The sequence below is a fragment of the Amblyomma americanum genome, chromosome 1 (genome assembly GCF_052857255.1).
Source record: "Amblyomma americanum isolate KBUSLIRL-KWMA chromosome 1, ASM5285725v1, whole genome shotgun sequence".
In the NCBI taxonomy this organism is placed as follows: domain Eukaryota; kingdom Metazoa; phylum Arthropoda; class Arachnida; order Ixodida; family Ixodidae; genus Amblyomma; species Amblyomma americanum.
Window position 1 is genome coordinate 321833014 of NC_135497.1, and position 17726 is coordinate 321850739.

Below are 17726 nucleotides of genomic sequence, written 5' to 3' on the forward strand. Positions count from 1 at the left end.
GCTCTGTGCTTATCTGCTGCATTGTTGTAACCCTGCTAAAACAGCGCGGATTGGAAGTTCAAGGGAAGAGTTCCCTGTTTATTAAATATGAGTCTCCTTTGTGCGCCATTTTGTAAGTCGGTGATTTATTCAGAGCACCCTCGTGGACTTTATTATCCGCTACTATTAGAAGGTCTTTCTGACTTTTTTTCTTTGCTTTGTTTCTCCAGTGATAACTGTCGATCTGAATGACTATTATCAAAATTTTTCTCTTTCATGGATGCGTCGCATGCCCTGGAACTTGAATGAAACGTGACGGAGCTGTAAATTCTTTTGGTAAACGAACATCTGTAGAAATGAAATTACGCGGCGCTTCATAGCTGTATACGTGGACGATAACTGTGATCCGGTATCGCTTAAGTTGCAGTCAAATTGGCTCCATCATGGACAGCGATAACGCCAAACGAAAGCGAATAACACAAGAAGACAAGCAAAACATCTTCAGAATTCCTTTTTTATTTATCTCGATATCCCCTGATTCCTGGTCAATATCTTATAGTAGCTGTGGACTAATAACCTAATCAATAATATTATTGTTTAGAGCGTGAACTTTATCCCCCATCACATATCCAATGTTCCCGTCGAGCATGATTAATAAATATTAGATGTTGGGTTGGCTGAAATGTCACCTCAACTATTCTGTAATGCCATAAAAATCTGCAGAGAAATGTTATGTGAGGGAGGAATTATGTGTGCTAGCCTCACAGTAGAGCTCATAGACAAGCAAACTAAAGTTTCAAGATCTCTAAATTCCTTTCAACAATTTACTGGTTAGTGCTAATCCTCACCTTCTGTGGAACTCTGAACCCAGTGTTGTAAATGATTGATGAAAGTGATATCAGAGTCACAACTTAATAAGGTGTCATACCCTTGACGCCTAATTAAGTTCTACCTCCCACCTCGATTTCGTCCATCTTTAAAAACTGTCCTAAACGTATATGTATATGACAGTGATGACAGTGATGCACCCTGACTGGCACGCTCTATCATCGTCAAGGCCAGATCTTTTCTGCCCTATACACCTATTAACGTCACCGCCTCTTAATAAAAGACAAACATATGAATGACAAGTTGGGTTGCAACTTGCAAGATTAGTAACTGTCATGGCCTTGAGAGCTGAAATCGCACTGGTAACACATTAAGCGATACGAGTGTGCAGTATATTTATGTGATTTGCTTGGCGTGAAAATCGCCCCTGAATATTAGTATTCGGAATATAGCTACTCCGAATGAACATGGTTGTTTTCGGGCTTCTCCGCGGGTGCACCGTTTGTATCCGTCTGGCGACCTAGGTTCCGCTGTGCAGTTTTTCCTCTTCGGATAAAGATTTGAAAAGCCGACTTGTCCAGGGTTGCTATTGGTCCTTCACACATCAGGAACTCCAGGTACGCAAGCAGGAGGCTCCAGGTCAGCACCCCAAAAAACAGAGTCAGCTGAAGTAAAATAGGGTGAAGAAGCTTTCGTCTTCCTCAGCAATGTACAGAGACTAAAAATTGAACTGTTCTAAACGATGGGGAGAAGAAGAGCAGCCAGGGCAATCTCTGAAGGTAAACTGGTTCAATACTACCAGAAAAACAACGCATTCATATATATAGGACGTCACCACAACATGCGTCTTCTGGGAAGGCAAAAGGCTAATCATTAACAGGTATATTTAGGAGGCCTACAGTATTAAAAAAAGAGAGAAAAATAAAACAACACCTCTTCTTCGGCCCTTTGAAGCTAAGGAACGGCCTAATCGAAGGTTGGTAGGCCTGGGAAATTTGCACGCTAGCAGCCCGGGACGTATACCTATCTATTTCATTATCCAAATCACATTGCCTCCTGTTTTTTCTAGTAGAAACCTTCTTGATGCTTTAACCATGCTTCTCTCTCATGCTCCTCCTAGTCCATCCATCTAAAATATGCATCTAAAAAGGAGGTACAGTTCCTTTTATCGGTGCATGCACAGCGCACGCGCGAGATGGGTGATTAGCAACGCGCTGTCCAAAGAAAATTCATGGCTAGGCCTAGCTGTTCACGCAGTAATGCTGACTTCTTTGTGGACGACGCATATATAGTCACAGAAACTTGGATGCAACTTCCGTGATCGCCACCTTGTGCTTGTCTTTTTTTAGTACTTAAAATACCGCGGATTGCCATGACCATATTTCACCGCGCATTTCTGTGGAATATAAATTAGTTTCTTCTCCACAGGCTGCCATCAGGTCAACGAGATCTAAGCACGAGAGCCTAAATCACATCGAGGTATCGAAATGTGGATTCCAGATTGATGTTTTTTAAGCTTCTGTGTGAACAGGGGATGCTGGTGTGATATCGAGATTAGTTGATGAAAAATTCTCTAGTGGAATTTAGGATGGTGGACCAGCGAGGCCCAAGGGGTAGTTGAAGAGGGTTGGCATTCCAGTTAAGGTGGCATAATAGCCATTCACGTTTTTCTGCGCATCTTTTTTATGGTCCAAAGAAGATTGCGCTGGTGTTTTTGCCGTAGGAGCCGTCGTCTTAAAGCAACGTTGCTTTTTTTTAACCTTTAGCAGAACGCACATGGCAGAGGTGGTCACCTGAGTGAAGTGCGAAAGGTGTAGACGTTCCCTGGACGCATGCAGCATGAGCAAGATGAGAGGGAAGTGGATGAGGTAGACGCCGCATGAAAGCTTGCTCAGTGGCACGAAGACATTACATGATAGGAACCGCCCGACAAATCCTGCGAGAACAGAAAACCCATCGTTAGAGCATCACTAAGTCAATTTAATTGCCTGCTAAGCTCAGAAACTGCCGTAAATTTTATTTGGCGCATTCTGATATGACAGTGATTGTGAAAGCGACTGCGACCGTACAGTACAGATTTCTAATCTGCCCGACTAACCGAACTTATTGTGTACTGGGTTCAGTAAGATATTTAAAATGCATCACTGGACGCCGCACACGCCATTACCGTGTGAACGGTGCCAGCGGCATCGGCGCTCACATGTAATTCGTGTTCTGCAAGTGGTCGCTGTTCCCGTTTGGAGACACCAGGGCGCGCGAGCAAGAAGCTAGCGCATATGTAAAGCTCTGCACTCTTTTCTGTTGTTTCAAAGAATTGTTCAGCTAAATGCCTCATCGAAGGTAGCGCAATAAGTAATTTTTTCTTTTGAAACAACGCTTGTTGTGCTGATAAAGGTATTTCCCCCGTTCATACTTCCAAATTACGCATTTTTATAAGCCAACAATTGTCGCCTGATATGGCATGCGTGGAATGCGATCAATATATGTCTTATGCACACTAGGTGTTAATCTAAATGACATTTTTATAGGTTTTTGTGCATCGAAAAACTCGTTTTGTTTTCAGTTGATATTTTTAATGCCAGAAGAGTGCGCGTATTTCATTTGAATTCTACTCATTACTTATTCGTGCAGCCCTTTGCTGTTGGCACAAGGGCCGCCGCACTCGCCGTTCACCGGTATTTTGCGAAAGCCTTGGTGGGCTGTTGGGCTGCATAAAAAAAAATCACCATGATTATTATGAAGCCGGTGTAGTATTAAAGTTAAAAGAAATGTATTCTATTTTTACTTTTCTTTACTCTTTCTAAATGGCTCAAGTGGTGTCACAGCCTCATATGACTGGGATCTACCTTTGAGCAAAAACGCACTAGAACTGAAGGGAAAAACATCGCTATATATTACACTGTGCGATTAAAATAACTCAGAAATGACAGCATGAGTTCGAGTGCGAAGCCGTTCTGTTTCTCGCAGGCCTTTATTCCCTAATATCTGGCCAAGGACTGCGTATTGCGAAGAAAGCACTTCCACATTCTTTTTCATAAATTACTGGCACCATTGTTGAATGCATTGCTTCTGAAACCTACCCAAAGGCCGAATTCTCGAAAGTGTCCGTTAGCGTGAATGGTTTGTTATAGGTGATACCTTGCCTACTGAATATTTTCCTTCTTGACCACTCATAATGCGGCTGACGTTAATAGTTGTGAACGGTTCTAAGCGCGACTAGCTTTCCAAACTCGACATGCTGACACAGTCAAAGGTTTTACATAGCACTGCAGTTCTTTTGAGACATAATGTAACACTCTTACCACCTCTGCCCGTGGAGCAAGCAAGCGTGGTCCAGGCAAGAAAAAGTGACCACAGAAGGCGGTCAGAGACTGTTGCCAGAATTTTCACAAATTGTGACGCGGGATTTGGTCTGTGGTACCAAGGAGCCTTCATGAAGACGACACAGAGGCAACAGCTGGTTGCCACGCACCAGCCCACCAATTGTGTGCCCTGGAATAGGTGAAAAAGTACGCAGCCTTAATGGTCCATAAAACTGTCCGCTCACGGCGCAGTTCTTTTTTATCTCAAGCTTTTTCTACTCCTCTCAGCTGCGCAGCAATGCGGAAAGCTACATGATAAGTTCAGGTCAGGCATTGCATGGGCACTTCATGTAATCATACGCCAATATGGCGCGTAATTTTTATCTGTTTGAATGACTTTCTTCTATTACGATTAAAAGCATCGAAGTTTGGGCCAGTTAGTATTGATTCATCTTGAAAAAACGTAGCAGCACAAAAAACGGGGACGAAATAGACACACATACGACAGGACGAATGCTGCACTTCCAACTGATTTTTATTGAGGAGGCCAAAGCTTAAGTACAGCGCTACTATCGCATCATGGCAATCAACGGTAATGATCCAAAAACGCCATTTCATTATTAAGAAGAGACAAGAAAGCGGTGCTGATACACTTACCACCTGCTTTTGTAATGTTATATGCCTCAATTATCTTTCTTTCCATCCGATCCTTTCCATGCCCAAGAAATTTAGTTTTCCGAAAAATGGGATTACACTTACAGTCTCGGCAGTGGATAGCAAGATTTCCACTCTTCCGATCTTTAACCAGATTGTAATGCTCCCTAGCTCTCTCATTTGAACAGCGTCCCGTTTGACCAATGCACACTCTATTTCAAGTGAGCGGAATGCTGTACACTACCTTAGTTGTGCAACGGTTGAAACCAAGTTGGTGGTTTATTGTGCAAATGGGCTTTTTCTTAATAACCATCACTGGACAAATTTTTGATAGCTTGCTTGGGGTGGAGAAGAGCACATTTACATCGTATCTGTTTGGAACTTTCTTAAATTAGGAGAAACTCAGTGAAGATATGAAATTATTTGAGTTGCCAGCCTGTCATCTTGCTTTTCTCTTTTTTTGACGCGCTTTTCATTTTGTAGCAGCGTCTCTGCAACAGCTTAAAATAAATCTGGAGGAAAGCCGGACAAGCGCAATTGTTCAGTTTCCATTTAAACACTTTCAAACATTTGATGCGGACATGATTTTTCCAAGGCGGAATTGGGGCAATTCATGGCTAACGCTCTTTTGATGCTTTTCGAATGAGCCCAGCTGTAAGGAAGGAGTGCCTTTTGTGACCTAGGATTACACATCAAGCATATATGCCCATCCAAAAAATGAATCCTTCGGTCAAGAAACTGTATACAATTTTCACTAGGCCCTTTTGCGACCATTTTGAACGATGCGAGAACATCAACAACAGCTTCGTCAATAGATAAAAATAGATGGATAGATGGACAAGCAGCATGTTTTATGTTTGTTAAAAAATGGCGCTCACGTTAGACGAGGTGAACTTTAGAGACTTGCTTCTGACAATCCTACGAGTTATGAAGCTTATATTATTCGATTCCTCTTATATTCGACGATAAACATTATGTATTATTACAGAGTTGCAAAATAGGCATTAATTCTTATTGGCATAAGAAGAGCAGATAGTCATAAAGGTTCCCATTGTCTTCCCACTGTCTTCTCATTTAGGCTCGACCCGTCGCTATACGAGACCGATAACCGGTATTCCTACAGTTTTCGCGCCAGGAATTGGGGTAGCACAAAGAATAATTTAAATGGCGGTAACTACGCTTTTAAAGCACGCCCTTCTCCGTCTAACGAATCACTGAGGTATACAGCCGGGTATACAGAATATGGAGTGAGGTTCCAAAGAACAACCTCTTTCGCTACACTGACGTAAAGTGGGTGATCGTGGTACGCAGTTATGTGCCACTCAAAAAGAAAGCGGCAAATGTCCCTCAAAGGGGGCCCTGCAGCCAATGGCGTCGAGTGATTGTAATGACGTCACCGTTAGTCCCCTGGAATCTTGTAGCCTGACATCACAGGAGGCTGGCTGGCACAAAGGATTAACGACGGCGAGGTGACGGCCGGGACACGGCTTTGGTTGTTGCGCTTTTTTTGAGGGGAAATTGCGCCTTCATTTTTTTAGTTGTATCCGATTATAGCTGCTTGGCTTTCAGCAGGTAGAAGAAAGAAATGTGGCTCAAGATGCAATAAATCTTTGTTTTGCCGGGAACCCCTTATGGGAAAGAGAATATTCAGAGGGAAACATCCATTTAACTGGAAGATGGTGACTACCGCAGACGCTAGGCGCTTTATGACATATGGACATTGTGAAATAGAAACCGCAGTACACAGCTAAAGCAATCTCGGTCACTATCTTTCAAAACTTACTAGCCATGTTCATCGAGAAAGAAGAAAAAACTGAAACAAGAGCCCATTAGCACCCCTCTCATCGCGTCCAGTAATAGAATGGACGCACCGACTATGTAAGAGACGCCCAATAATATTTATCAGCTCACAAACCCGACTGCCATAACACGTTCTTTCTCCGGCATATGGTCGCCCGCGCGCTGCCATTCGTTTCTCTAGAACTAGCAAGAAGGTTCGGTTTTTATATTTTATAACACTGCAGCCCCTGCGCTTCTGTAGGGCCAGCAGGGTGCAGGTGCCGTTTAGGCGTACAAGTGTATCAGTTACACAGGCTCGCCCCACCTCTGAGGAGGAAAGAAAGGTAGTTTGCTGAATGTTATGATCATGATCATAACCTACAGCAAACGAAAGAGAGCATGGGGAGACGAAATCACTTGAGTGTCACCCCTGTAACTTTTTTTGCGCAGTATTATTTAAATGCTTGCTATAACATCCTGCTAAATGCCGCTTCAAACAGCTGAGGTATGAAGGTTTTCGAAGAGAATTGATTTAAAGGCCATTTACCGCCTTCATACGAATCATCCTTCCTCTCTAGCGTCACTAAATGTGTCGTAGCAAATTGCGTTGACGTGCATTGGGTTGGCGCGTACGTAAAACAATACGTGCATTGGGGGAAAAACAAACCTTCCCAGAACAGGTAATACAGATGTACAGATGCGCTCTGTATTAACGAGAGCACGCCAGTGGTGACCGCACTAAGGCTTCGAGCTTTGTCCGCAACCGCCGTGATACCCAGCAGCGAACATGCGTGCAAAAAGAGCACAAAGCCCTAGGAATGAAATCTATATAAATTCAGCTACGCTCCTGGTGTGTTTTAAACTGAGGTTCCACCCCAAGTATTGTGTTGCAGTCTATAGCTGGCGCGAAAGCACCTAAACGGCGCTTATATTTGTAAATTGTAACTTACCTTCGACATTTTCAGACGCCTGAAATCGTCCATGATAAGGAATGTTATGCAGCCACTGAAGTAGCACACGGCATGATATGAAGGGCGTATGTAGAAAGTATTCAAGGTCTTAAGCATAACGCTGAAATGGAGGAGGGCAAGGAGAGAGTATGGGACACAAAACTTAAAATTATACCCTCATCAGCTGCACACGTTCGCTTAAAACGCGGACCAGCTTATTTTGAGAATGGGTGTACAAGCTCGGCCAGACTAATGCGATCCACGCGTCTGAATATGTATGTTTCTTAGGCATTTATTAGGTAAAATATCACGTTTCTTTGGTTTTAAGCCCAAGCGCTACGGTGGAATTTGCTACCATTGCATCCACTATCTGTAATAATTGCCACGAAGTAGCAAAAGAAGTGTGATTGCCGAAGCGAGCTCCGTATTATCGTGGCCCTGAGTACGCAATACTATATTCGCATCTGAAAGTTTTTTTTGTTGTCGGTTCACTTAACGTGAGCAGCCCTGAAAAACATGTACAATGCAGATCTAGTAACGTCCCCTGCACGAATCTGGCGCGTTTTGTTAGCAAATTAATACCTTGTGCAAGAAAATAACAAAAGCGTGTTTCCAACCATCGCAATAGCACTCAACTTGATAACTTGCCTGAACCAGCAATTAGATAACTCGGCCACGGCGCGCGAATGGCAGCAGTGATAGGCTTCGGTTTATCGGGATACGCTTGCGCCGCGCGGAGGAAGTTGAAAGCATTTTGATGTAGAAGCATCGGACACAAATGTGACTATGCGGACGACACGTAAGGGGCAGTTGTGCGTACTTATCGCGCTGTTAATGCTTGTTTGAGCACCAAGACTCCCCAGGCGAAGACATTAGCACGTACATATTAAGCGCTGTTAGTGTACATGGCAGGGTCGAGTGGAGATCAAATCAAAACACTCATTTTGTAATGCATGCACAGGTCAGACCTGTACAGTAGATAGCAGGTAACGCACTCACCTAGCTTTGAAGCCTGGAAGCGTCATGAAAGGCGTAATCTCGGAATCAAAGACAGTCCACGCTGAGATGATGCAGCCCAGCAGAGACAGCGCGCCCAGCGCGCGTAGCGCCATTGCTTTCCGGCTGTGCAGCGTTCATATAATGTGTAACGAAACACACGGCAACCATTCATTTATTTTTCTTTCGGTGTAATTTTTACTCGATACCAACTTCGTATTACGTGGCACAGAGTTTGTAAGGCCATTTGTACGAGATTGGTGTCACATTAGAGAACTGCATCATTGACTATCACACCGCCAGACACCGATCCTCAAAGACACTGACAGTGTAGTCCAGTCACGTCAGCCAATGAAAAATGCTATGACCACTGCATGCGATAAGTTGGTGAAAATTTCCTGCCGGTTCAAACGTGTTCGTTCCTCCATGATGGTCTTGAAAGAACTTTTTTTAAATTCCGTGTCTGTGCTCGTGAGCCCTACTCCACTTCTTACACCTGATTTCTGCTCTTCTACACACTCATAAGTATAAGGCTATAAAGCTACCGTTTGTCGTTTTTACCTCTTTCCCGTTTGCTACTCCATCAGGCACTCCTTAGCAGAACCGTTCAGTATAAACGAGTTCAACCTGAATTTTTCGCCAGTTCTTCCTGCAAGCACAACACTTGAAGCATTAGTGCCCGGAGCAAATAGGATTGCGGATTTTTAGTGCACCTAATTTTAGGCTGTACACAGTCGCTGCTAATTCCAAATAATTGCCATCTATTCGCGAGTTGAAGTGTGTGCCACTCGGGGCAACTTCTAGCTGAGTTCGCTGGAAATCATAGCTTGTTTTACGCCTTTTGTTACACGATGAAACGGTGAAGACATCACTATCATAGTCCCAAAGCTCTTACCAAGCATGGCTAGCTATCTGCAGTCATCAAGAAGACGCCATTGTTTTATCAGTGCACTGCATGCTCATCGTATGGCGTTTGCGTGGTTAACTGGCCGATATGTTGAGCACCGGGCTGATGGCACTTGCGTGTTGAAAAGATTACATCCACAACGTCTTACTACGATATGAGCTCGGCTCTAGGCGGGTGCTTTATCATAGCTATCATGACTGGGATCCACTCTCCAAGACCACCAGGATAAGAAAAAAAAAACTATCGTGTCGGCCAATCTCATTATGCTCTTCGTGAGCCTATCCGCAGATCGATTCAAACGTCCACTTGCACTTTTACCTGTTGGACTTACTTTTTCAGGGTCAATATAACAAGAAGAGAAACGACAAAAAGTTGAAAGTCTACGGAGAGGCTCCATGTGTGGAGGAACATCGTCTGTCAAATAAAGAACATTCAGTCTGAACTTAGCGAAGATTTTCAAGCTTAGAATGAACACTGCAAGCGAACACACCAAAACCAAAGTCAGAAAAGAATCAAAGAGAAAGCAATTTATCCCGTCACGCCTACAAGCCTGTCAAAAATAAATCGGTCTCACATGAAGGAATTCGTCGCAGCAAGAGGCAGAGCAGATAGAAAAAAGCGACCGACCCACTCCATCTGACGCACAACTGATTTAAGTATTATCTAGAATAGATGGCTTGCATCAAGGTCATAGCAGCCGCCACATTGGCGCACTATGACCATTCTAAAAGCCTGCGAGCTTATCTAATCCTTTTATCTGCACCTGCTCTGACGTGCACTGTGGAAGCCGTACGTTGTCCGCAATATGGTGCTTGTGATGCCATGTACACGCAATCTATGTGCATAAGACATAAATCACTTATAAGACGCGCAGATGTCACACAGAACAGCAACATGCTAAGAGCAACGCAAAGGGCTGCCATTGGCATCCTTCTTTTTATTGATCACAACGGGACGCTCACTTTTTGTAACCTTCGTTGGTGAATTCGGAGCGGGATGCCGAATCCACAGAACAGCCTGTGAATACGCAACAGAGCGACCGCATTCTAAGTGACTATAGCAAATCAAAGAAGCTCCTGCAAGGACTTCGGTTCAAGCGGTCACTCGCAACTGGTTCCGGAAGTTCTACCCTTGGCCCACTCGTCAGATTTTCTTTTGGCATAGAACCATTAACATGGAACTAACCTTAGCGGTTCGTTGTGTTTTTGTGCCTCGCGGCAACCACCACGAAGGCTTAGTCGCACATACATGTACATACACACCTATCTTTGCATTAAGGCATCGATAGAACATACGAAATTCGATTAGTTCTGGCGCACTTCAAGAATGATTTTTTAATAAACATCTCCCAAAGTACATAGTTCTTTTCGTTATCGCAGCAGCAGCTCCGTTGACAGCGCCAACTGCTATCCAGATTAATCAATGTGAGCTGCATAGCTTAGGGCGAGACGACCTCTTTTCAGCAGTGTTGAGATCGCACGTGGCTGCACTTCTGGTCCTTGCGCATCGTCGCCAAACCTTGTCCTCAGTTTTTCCCCTTTTTTTATCCCATCGCCATTGGCCCCGCAGCCCTGGGGTTTCCAACAGCAAACGTTGTTTCCAGAACGGTTTTACCGTCCACTTTGTACTTGCTGTTAATCATAAATGCGTAAAACGCGTAGAAGGCGTTTGCGCAGAAATGCGGATTAGTCTATATTATGCTACATGCACTAATGTGGGAGTTGCAGTCGTTATGCGGAACCATGCCAATAGAAGTTCACTCATGAGAAATCGCGGCTTTTCATTGCGGTTAAAGCGGTGACTGTTAATTAGATTACTTATGGTCCTGACTTTTATTAACGACACAAGGCTGCACTGGAAGCACATTCAGCCTCAATTTCATCACTGTATACGTTCCAGACGAGTGTCTAAGAAAGAAGAACCGCAGCTTTAAATTCTGGACGTTAGTACGGTTTACTAGGAATAAATGTTGACACCGACAGCACAAGAGCACAGAGAATGCTACAGAATTTGTTGCAAAACTGGCGCATGATTTTGTAAGAAAATGCAATTCCAAAATATTGCTTTGTAATAAATACCCTTCTAAAGATACGATGATATTAGATGCAAAATAATCCCTGACATGGAAAGGTCCCTACGGAACCGCCGCGGTTATTCAGTGGTTTCTGAGTTCGACGACTGGTCCAAAGGTCGCAGGATGGTGGTACAGTGACCAAGGGCTTGTGTGCTGTGTGGGGTCGGAGAACGATAAAGAACCCCACAGAGCCGAAGTTATTTTCGGGAATCAACTATGGCGTTCCTCATAACCAAAGGCAGCCCCGATACCTTAAACCTACCTGCGTACAAAAACAACTGTCATCCTCCGAGGAACGAAGTGCTGTTCGCCAAACTTTGTTAATGCCTTATAACTGTCCCATAACCAGGAGAAAGTTGTAAATTCGTGAGATCGCATTCAGTACCCTAGAGAGATGAAAGTTGCACATGTGCGATGGTAGCGAGCATCATGAATAACGAATGACTTGCACTTCTAAAGCATATGCTGACTGGAGGGCATTGGCGGTCAGGTGGCTTGAATGACAGAGAATTGCTTATAAATAGACGCAAAACGCCTTATATGGTGACGTTACGTTGCGTCGGGCCTACCATCTCTTGCGCAGCGTGGACGGTTGTTGAGAGTTTAGCGTTCGCTCACGATTACACCTAGCACTTTTCTATTGAAAACACCAGAAAGTGACAACGGGCCTCCATATTCACGAAGGTGTCACAATAACAGTACTCGTCCAAAGAAACACAATTCAAGAAAGTACTTTTGTTTGCTCGGGCGCTGATGGGTACTTCCGGGATAGCAATGGTGACAGAAAGTTTGGATCGCGGCATTCTTAAGTTTGCCCGCATAGCTTACCTGGATGTTCACCTCGGAAAAGTTTCTGATCTGAAAGAGCAGGCGCCACCACTCTTCCGCTATCTCGACGTAAAACTTGTCGAAGAAAGCCTTGGAATTTGGTCCGGTGACGATACATGGCAGGACGTAAAAGCACATGATGACAAAGAAAAGTGGAATGCACACCCTGTAAGGAAGAGTAAAAGCAGCCATGTAAGACGCGGCGCATGTTTATTTTTCATCCGAATGCTCAGTGGTTACCTTCAACAAACTGCTCGGGCCATACTCGACACAGGAATTAAGGTCAGCTCCAAGTAAAACGCAATAAGGCACTTCAAATGTTTTGCTACAGAAGTTAAAGTGCATGTTTTGAAACGAAACACTGCAGTATACCATTAAAGTATGTACTATCACAACTATGTTTGAAGCATGGTTTTTGCTACAGAAGTTAAAGTGCATGTTTTGAAACGAAACACAGCAGTATACCATTAAAGTATGTACTATCACAACTATGTTTGAAGCATGGGTTTTTGCTTTTCTTCCCATAGGGAGCATATGCTTGAAGAAAATTAACAGCTCGTGCAATGACAGCAAAATACCTCTGAAGTGACTCTGTGGGCACCTGCCTCTGCCTGCCTGCCCTGCCTGCCCTGCCTGCCCTGCCTGCCCTGCCTGCCCTGCCTGCCCTGCCTGCCCTGCCTGCCCTGCCTGCCCTGCCTGCCCTGCCTGCCCTGCCTGCCCTGCCTGCCCTGCCTGCCCTGCCTGCCCTGCCTGCCCTGCCTGCCCTGCCTGCCCTGCCTGCCCTGCCTGCCCTGCCTGCCCTGCCTGCCCTGCCTGCCCTGCCTGCCCTGCCTGCCCTGCCTGCCCTGCCTGCCCTGCCTGCCCTGCCTGCCCTGCCTGCCCTGCCTGCCCTGCCTGCCCTGCCTGCCCTGCCTGCCCTGCCTGCCCTGCCTGCCCTGCCTGCCCTGCCTGCCCTGCCTGCCCTGCCTGCCCTGCCTGCCCTGCCTGCCCTGCCTGCCCTGCCTGTGTCTTCGTGTGTGTGTGTACTTCAACTGTAAATTAAAAGAGGAACGTTGCAGGAACGGAAAGCAATGGGTTCACTGGCGTACTCCTTTTGCCAATATGGCTTCCGAGTCGACAGACGCTGCAAGCTTGCTGTGGCAGCATTATCAGTTCATCACGCGCAAGAACGGAAAGGAAATAGCGTCATTTGCGCCCCTCTTTGCAAGCATGGAGAACTTTGCAAGCATTGACAAAGATGCCTAAACGTGTTCGCAAGCGGCATGTTTCCTGCGGACAGAGTTTTCCAGCTGAGGAAAACCCCTCCCCCTCCTCAGATTCACGAGTGTTTCGCCGTATCGAGGAAGTGATTGCCTTAAAAGAACTTTTTAAGCTGAACCCGAGGTCCACTTTACGCTTTGAAATGCGTTAAAATGAAGCAGTGCTCTCATTGCAAAACTGCTGTGCTGATTTGGATACAATTCTCTTTATTTAAAAGGTCAGAATAATTGTAAACGACGAAAGCCAAAAGTCACCGGAACCAAGGAGCATAGGGGTGATCTTTTAAGAGCGTAAGCTCTTACTACTTACATTTGTTCGTTTCGCGTCCGTTTCTCCGTCCGCTCTCAGATTTCAAGATGGCGGCTAAATGACATGATCGCAGCTGTAACACCCGAGTTCAGAAAATCTCACGTCAGCAAAATGTGACACCCCACCACGCGACGGCGCGCGCGCAGTTGTCGGGCAGGCATGGCAGCCGGATTGCACCGAATACTGGCGTTCCGCTATATATTGATACGTGCCACTGTGGAAGAAGAAGAAAAAGTGCCTGCATCTGTGGAGAAAGAAGATGTTTCCGCTCCCGCTCGCGCGCTCGGACCACTTAGGGACCGCCACAGTTTTAAGTCTCGTCTCCGGAGGTTCTCCTTCGAATTGCTCGTAACATTTGGTGGAGGTGCTGGGTAACGCTTCCCGACTACCGCACTCCGCACACCATCACAACGGACCTCACACCTGTCCACCAGCGACCCAGCCGCCGTATCCGCGGAGAGTCGCCCGAATTTGGGCCCCTTCCCCCGCCCAAAAGAACGACGCAGCCTCGGCCAGCGAGTCTAACTGACATGGCCACTGACACCGGGTCCCCGGCGCCGACCTAGTCTAGCCCGGTGAGTCTAAGTGCCATGGCCACAGACCCCCGGCTCCTGGCGCCGATCCTTTGCCACCCACGCGAACACCGCCATCTTTTCACGGTGACGTTTTCGAAGACGCTGAGGATTGGCTGGAGACCTTCGAGCGGGTCCCCGCTACAACGGCTGGAGCGACGAGCGCAAGCTCCACAACGTATATTTTGCTCTGGAAGAATCTGCCCGGACGTGGTTTGAAAACCACGAGACTACCCTTCCCACCTGGGAGACGTTTTGCCAGAATCTCCTGGCTACATTCCCCAACGCCGACCGCCGGAAGAAGGCTGAAGCTGCTCTGCACTCCCGAAGCCAGCGCACGAATGAAAGTGTGTGCATGTACATCGAAGACATGGCCCGTCTATTCAAGCGTGCCGATCCCAACATGACTGAGGAGAAGCTTCGCCATCTGATGCGAGGGGTTAAGCAGGAGCTCTTCGCAGGCCTCGTACGCAGCCCACCTCGCACTGTAGCGGAATTTCTCACCGAGGCGACCACCATGGAGACGACGCTCCAACAACGGGTCCGCCAGTACAACCGGGACATCAACAGCATTGTGCCCGAAAAATTTTCGTCGTGCCTAGGCGGCAGTACAGACACATTGCGCGAACTGATTCGGTCAGCTGTGCGGGAGGAACTCCAACGGTTCCGTCTGCCCCAGGTTGCGCCTGGACACCTGGCAGCGCTGACAGAAGTCGTCAGGGACGAAGTGCGGCAGGTTGCGCATGCGCCTTCTGTTCCCGAAGCGCCGCCCCATTCGATGCCCGACCCGCATATGCATCCGTTGTACGTCGCACAGCTGGCTACGGTCCCGCTACTCCGACACCTGCCATGAGCAGCATTGGCACATGTCACGCAACCGCGCCTGGCTCCGCTGTTCTCTCGACGTCTGCTGTCAGTAACACCACCCCATATTATGCAACTGCCCCTGCTACAGCTCAGCCACGTCCTCGGAAGTCAGATTTGTGGCGTACACTGGACCGTAGGCCTCTGTGCCACCAGTGTGGGAAGCCCGGTCATCTCTACCGAGCCTGTCCGTACCACCAAGTGGGTCTTCGCGGTTTCCGTCCTGACGCACCTTGTCCTGAGAACGGTGAACGACCGCCTGATATTGCGGATCATCTCTGGGCGCGCCAGAGCCGTGTTTACTCTGGAAGCCGCGAGTACCGTTCGTCTTCGCCTCTCCGCTATCGTGCGTCCAGCCCCGGCCGCCAGAGTAGTTCCGCTGGCCGTCGCTCGCCCAGTCCTCGTCGGGAAAACTAACACCAGCGACCTCTGCAGGCAAGGCCGCTGACGTCGAGATGTGTCAAGATCCTGCATTGCGGAACCATCGAGCCGACGATACCTGGACATAGAGAGGCAGCGACAGTACCCGATACGCAGCATCCGATTTGCGGGTGACAATTGATGCCACTGAGGTAACCGCGCTGCTCGATACCGGTGCTGATTATTCCGTTATCAGCCGTGCCTTTGCTGGAGACCTTAAAAAGGTTCTGACACCGTGAACGGGGTCCCCCATGCGCACCGCTGGTGGCCACTTAATTTCCCCTGTTGGCAAGTGCACGGCTAGGGTTGGAATTTGTGGTTTCACGTACGTTGGTGAATTTGTCGTGCTCTCTGAGTATTCCAGAGATTTGATTCTGGGGATCTACTTTCTGCAGGCGAACGGTGCTGTGATTGACTTTACGGACGCACGTGTCACGTTCTCGACCAAGCAGGCCGTGGCCCGCTTTGACTCCCGAGATCCTTGCAGCAACGCTCTGCGCATTTTCCAGAATGACGTCACGGTGCCGCCGCGGTGCAGTGTCCTGGTGCTCGTGCGGAACGTCCTATTTCACGACTACAAGGGCCTGGCAGATGGCCATACTACACTGCTGCTTGAGCGGGGCCTTGTTGTTGCCAGAGGCTCGTCCAACTACGTGACAGCCGTACCAACGTCCTCCTGACCAACTTTTCCAACGAATATCAGCACCTCGTCAGAGGCACGGCTATTGCCTTATTTCACGACGTTGCTGAGGTCCCAGGTTTGTGCACCGTGGGAGGACCCACTCCCGACAATGCTGGCCCACACCACGCTCTTCAGTCAGTCAAAATAAATCCGGCCTTGCCATCTGTTCAGAAAGATCTTCTGTCGGACCTCTTGGCAGCCTTTGCGGACTGTTTCGCTACGTGTTCGAAGGTCGGCCGCACTCCACTCGCCAAGCACCGTATCATCACTGATGCGACTACGCGACCCGTCTTCCAGCGCCCCTACCGTGGTTCGCCGATGGAACGAGAAGCCTTTCAAAATCAAGTTGCCGAAATGCTTGCGGACGATGTCATTCAGCCGTCCACCAGCCCATGGTCATCGCCTGTGGTTCTTGTCAAAAAAAGGACAACACTCTGTGTTTCTGTGTAGACTATCGAAAACTTAATAACGTGACCAAAAAGGACGTTTACCAACCCAGGATAGACGACGCGCTCGACCGATTGCGGGACGCCCGATACGTCTCGTCCCTAAATCTTAAAAGTGGGTGCTGGCAGATCGAAGTGGACGAAAGAGACCGGGATAAAACAGCTTTCGTGACCCCCGACGGCCTCTATGAGTTTAAGGTGCTTCCATTTGGTCTGTGCTCAGCACCGGCCACGTTCCAACGCATGATGGACACCGTTCTCTTCGGCTTGAAGTGGCAGTACGGCCTGGTGTACCTGGACGATGTCGTTATAATTTCGACCACGTTTGACCAACACTTCGAGCGGTTGCGCATTGTGCTACAAGCACTCGAATCCGCACAACTCACCATCAAAGCCGAGAAATGCATTTTTGGCTTTGAAGAACTTCGCTTTCTTGGTCACGTTGTCAGCGCACAAGGTGTTAACCCGGACCCTGACAAGACCGCTGCCGTCTTAGGTTTTCCACGCCCAAGTGACAAGAAGGCCGTTCGCGGGTTTTTGGGTCTGTGCTCGTATTATCGGCGCTTTGATCAATATTTCTCGCGAATCGCCGAACCGTTAAACTCACTGACTCGAGACTACACGCCCTTTGTGTGGGGAAGCGACCAAGAGGCTGCATTTGTCGAGATTTGCAACCGTCTACCACGTACTCCGATACTCGCCCATTTCGATGAACACGCTGCCACGGACATCCACACTGATGCCAGCAATGTCGGCCTTGGTGCGGTACTGATCCAGTGGCAAGACGGTTCAGAACGGGTCATCAGTTATGCCAGCCGAACACTTACGCGCGCCGAGACAAATTATTCTACGACGGAGAAAGAGTGCCTTGCAGTG

General features: G+C 47.5%; 1 protein-coding gene across 1 annotated transcript in view; it reads right to left on the minus strand.

The window, feature by feature from the left end:
• Positions 1 to 516: 516 nt before the first annotated feature.
• Positions 517 to 17726, minus strand: part of LOC144115400 (nose resistant to fluoxetine protein 6-like) — a 55114-nt gene continuing 37904 nt past the window's right edge. Inside the window, exons 10-16 of the mRNA XM_077649773.1 lie at positions 12298 to 12463; positions 9727 to 9809; positions 8492 to 8614; positions 7493 to 7613; positions 4110 to 4299; positions 2601 to 2743; positions 517 to 1472 (exon numbers count right to left, since the gene is read on the minus strand). Coding sequence (XP_077505899.1) covers positions 1260 to 1472; positions 2601 to 2743; positions 4110 to 4299; positions 7493 to 7613; positions 8492 to 8614; positions 9727 to 9809; positions 12298 to 12463 — 1039 coding nt within the window. The 3' untranslated portion in view covers positions 517 to 1259. The remainder of the gene's footprint in view (positions 1473 to 2600; positions 2744 to 4109; positions 4300 to 7492; positions 7614 to 8491; positions 8615 to 9726; positions 9810 to 12297; positions 12464 to 17726) is intronic.